We start from the raw sequence: 3675 nt of genomic DNA on the forward strand, positions 1-3675 counted from the left end.
ACGCTATCTGTACATATATTATTACTGTTCAAGAAGACTAATATTCAAACTTTTTCAGCCTCTCCATCAACGTGGGATTTTCTGCTGCAAATGAGTGAGTTACGGCACTGCCATATACACACACATGTCTTGTTTGCAAGTCCTTAAGACGCATATGGCTCAAGGACTTGCAAACTATTAGAAAAACTAGTATGTATTTATGCTTTCCCACAATAATAATACTACTGCTTGTGTGTTGCAACTTTTATGTCAATACTGAAACTGAACACGTCATGTGAATATTTAGATAATTCCTTAAGATAACACAATGAAAGGGAGCTGGTGAACCGAGTTCTGCAAATGCGCCGTACATCCTGTTCTCGTAGCAAGTCCCTTGGTAGAAATGCACATAATGCAGCAATTATTTTTTTTTACAGTAACGTGTGCAACAGGTACGAGAAAGTGCAGTTAGCATCCCTGTTGTGTAGAGCGCTCGAAAGATGCATTTTTCTGTAAGCAAAGTCAGTTTTCGCCGCAATTATTCAGTTGTAGAGGCAAAACACGAGAGGAAGTAGTGCCACAGACACCTAGAAGCAAGGTAGACATGAGCACCTTGCCCAGTAATTGGGAGCCAGAGTCTGATTCTGACTTTTCTAGCCCGATATGGTCCTGCTCAAGCGCTCTACACAAAGGTGACGCTATCTGTACATATATTATTACTGTTCAAGAAGACTAATATTCAAACTTTTTCAGCCTCTGCACCAATGTTGGACTTTCTGCTGCATAAGAGTGAGTGACAGCATTGCATTATACACACATATATTGTCTTTGCAAGTCCTTGAGACACATATGGCTCAAGGACTTCCAAACTAATAGCAAAATCTTGAATGTATATGTGCTTTCCTACAATATTAAGACTGCTGCTTTTGTATTGCAACCTTACGTGAACCATTATCTCAATGACAGAACCTTGGTCAGCCTTTTTAAAAAAATTACCGCTTAATGATTTCAATTCTGAACACTACAATGTGTGCCTTTAGGGCTGCTGGAGATACAGAAATGAATTGTCAAAGAACGTGCAACACGGAAGATTGCACAAAAGCAAATTAGTTTAATTGTCTTTTCAAAGATATCAAATCACTTGGGATTTATATTTTTTTTTCAAGGAAGCCTTCATATGTACCAAAATGTTATGTAATTCAAAACATGCAAGCATTCACAAGCCTTTCATGTTAAACAGCACTCATGGCATCTTCACTGATTGGGTCGGCAGTAATGTTTCAAGCCTTAGTTTTACATATTTTATTTCCATTTATTTACCCTAACAGCCCCAGTAAGCATTAAATAAGGGAGGAAGCAAAAACAATGAACCAACTATAACAGTAATGAGGCAATGTAACAAAAAAGCATGTAAGAATACATCAAAACAATTGGTCACCACATTGAAGCGGGGGGGGGGGGGGGGGGGGGGGGAGGGCAACGGAAATGGTGAACAGAACAGAATAGAGCGGCAGTAAGGACATGAACAAAGAGCATTTAGGAATACATGGAACCAAGCACATAGTAACATTTTTACTGCAGTATAAGAATACTAAAACTTGCAAAGGAAATGCAACTCTTAACAATGTAGGCACACTGTACAGCTTAATTCTGTTGGGTGGTCTTTCACATAACGGTGTAACTTATGTCTATGTTAATGAATTAGTGTAAGATAATAGATACACAAGGATATAACGAACAAGGAACCATTGATGATAATGTGTCATGCCCTTAAATGTGGAGCTTAATTGCCTAACTTTTATTTGTCAAATGAAGTGAAGGTTACTTGTTGCCGAATAGTATCATGCAAGGTTTGTTCATGGCGCACTATATGGTGCCGTTGCAGACAAGCACATGCAGAAGAAGACCCTCAGCCGCAGGAACCTCTTCAGGTTCCTGCACAGTCCCAGACAGTACATCCACCTGGGAAACATTTCCTTCCAAGTACAGAAAGCGAAAGGTGAAAAACAAAACCTAGTCACTACAGCACTTCGAAATGGTGACAGCAATTTTGTCTTCATTGTAGGTCACAGGATATGCCGGAAGGAGACAAGGACTTCGAATCTGCAAGGTATTTGACGTGCATGTGCACAAAATTTGTGTTACAAATACAATTCCTTTATGCAGTGCATGTAACATGCTTATTATAACAATTTGGTTAACAGAGTTGTCTATTTTATAGCTGTACAAGGCCAGAAAAGGCTCGAAAAATTGCCAGCACCACAGAAAGGTAAAATGCTTTGATATAAAATTAATGCCCATTTACCAGAAAAATTCTGTTTCCAGCTCTTCAGAGGACATGCACCTTCAAGTTGTGTCAGCATGTTTGCAGAGAATTACAGCTATTAGCACAGAGAAGCAAGACGACGATTTGCCATATCGTTACGGTATGGCACTGGTGAAAAAACTGAGAGCTTTAAGCCCACTCGAGCAAGTCGATGCCATGCATGAAATTGACAACATCATGTACCCTAAATGAGGCAAGCAATGTTAATGCTCGACCCTTAATTCACTATAAAATAAAGTTGTGGTACTTTTCCTCTTGAAGCAATGTTTCCTTTCGTCACATTGACTGCAACACAATTAGATGCTATGCATTATGTTGAAATTCTGAACCCAATAATGAAGGAGGCACTGGCCAAGTATGACAACTGCCCCCGAGCATTGTGGAAGCTTCCAACAGCCTGTTACAAATGAGACGCTCCTATCATCCAACCAACTAGTCACAACTGTGAGGTTATGAAAAGAAAAAAAAATGTCACATATACTAATGCCATATATCTTACCTTTTCAGTCCACGTTCCCCCTGACCATAGTCACCTGCCACGGTACTTTCCCGTCACTGATTAGGTATTGGCAGAGTCTGTCCCTAACGTCGTAAGCAAGCCTGTAATGCAAATGTTGTGCAAACACGCATCAAGTACTATGACGCCAACTTTAAATGCCTGCTCTATTCATGAGGTTAACAACATATGAGCTAAGGACTAACAAATTACTGAACTAGCATGCAGATGATCCACAGTTAGCTGCAATGTCTTGGTACCTGGTTGAATGGCAGCCAGTGTGGGGCAAGCCATTGAGTGCTAAGTTCCCGTCGTCTTCGGATCTCCAGGTTCCGTCAACAACCCTCCCTTGCCAATCAGTGCTGTCAGCTGTGCCAGATGGACAATATGCAGTTCGAGAGAGAGGAGATTCTTTCATTAGAAAATTATGCAAAGCAATACATGCCGAGATTTTTCTAATATTATCTTCCTTCGCCTTGAAAGGACGGCGCAGTATGCGCCACCTCTGGGCCATAATGCCGAAGGCATTTTCTACGACTCTACGAGCCCTGCTGAGGCGATAATTGAAGATTCTCTTCTTGTGGACCTCTTCGAAATCTGTATTCGATGGTCCGCTGGAGTCACTCGAAGCAAACAGTGGATGGAGGCCTGTGAAATGAACATTGAGTAAAGATCAACATTAAGAATTAAAAAGTCAATGGCACCTATTAAGTGATATAGCCTATACGTATCATTTGTTTCAAAAGCTGTCTGCGTTATAGTCAGCACAATAGTTGGAAGCAAATGTCGGAAATAATCGAGGCCTGCATAAAAATTAGTATCATGGTAATGTGTGGTTTTATTGATTGGTGCGTGATAGGTGACGGCAAGTTAA

The 3675-nt window shown here is 40.5% G+C and overlaps 1 protein-coding gene across 1 annotated transcript; it reads right to left on the reverse strand.

Annotated features, from left to right (window-relative positions):
* Positions 1–1953: 1953 nt before the first annotated feature.
* On the reverse strand, positions 1954–3449 carry LOC146193196 (uncharacterized). Its single transcript, XM_084602614.1, has 3 exons — positions 3062–3449; positions 2805–2905; positions 1954–2082 (listed from the first exon to the last, which is right to left on the reverse strand). Exons 1-2 carry the CDS (start codon positions 3313–3315, stop codon positions 2809–2811), a joined length of 351 nt encoding a protein of 116 aa, XP_084458740.1. The 5' UTR covers positions 3316–3449; the 3' UTR covers positions 1954–2082; positions 2805–2808.
* Between the last annotated feature and the right edge of the window lie 226 nt (positions 3450–3675).

Source organism: Amblyomma maculatum, chromosome 4 (assembly GCF_055883805.1).
Source record: "Amblyomma maculatum isolate TAMU_Amacu chromosome 4, ASM5588380v1, whole genome shotgun sequence".
NCBI classification, from domain to species: domain Eukaryota; kingdom Metazoa; phylum Arthropoda; class Arachnida; order Ixodida; family Ixodidae; genus Amblyomma; species Amblyomma maculatum.

Coding starts and splice junctions, on each gene's coding strand:
- LOC146193196 (XM_084602614.1), bottom strand. CDS start 3,315: ATGGCCCAGAGGTGGCGCATACTGCGCCGTCCTTTCAAGGCGAAGGAA. Junction 2,906..3,061: donor ACTGGCTGCCATTCAACCAG/GTACCAAGACAT, acceptor TTTGCATTACAG/GCTTGCTTACGACGTTAGGG.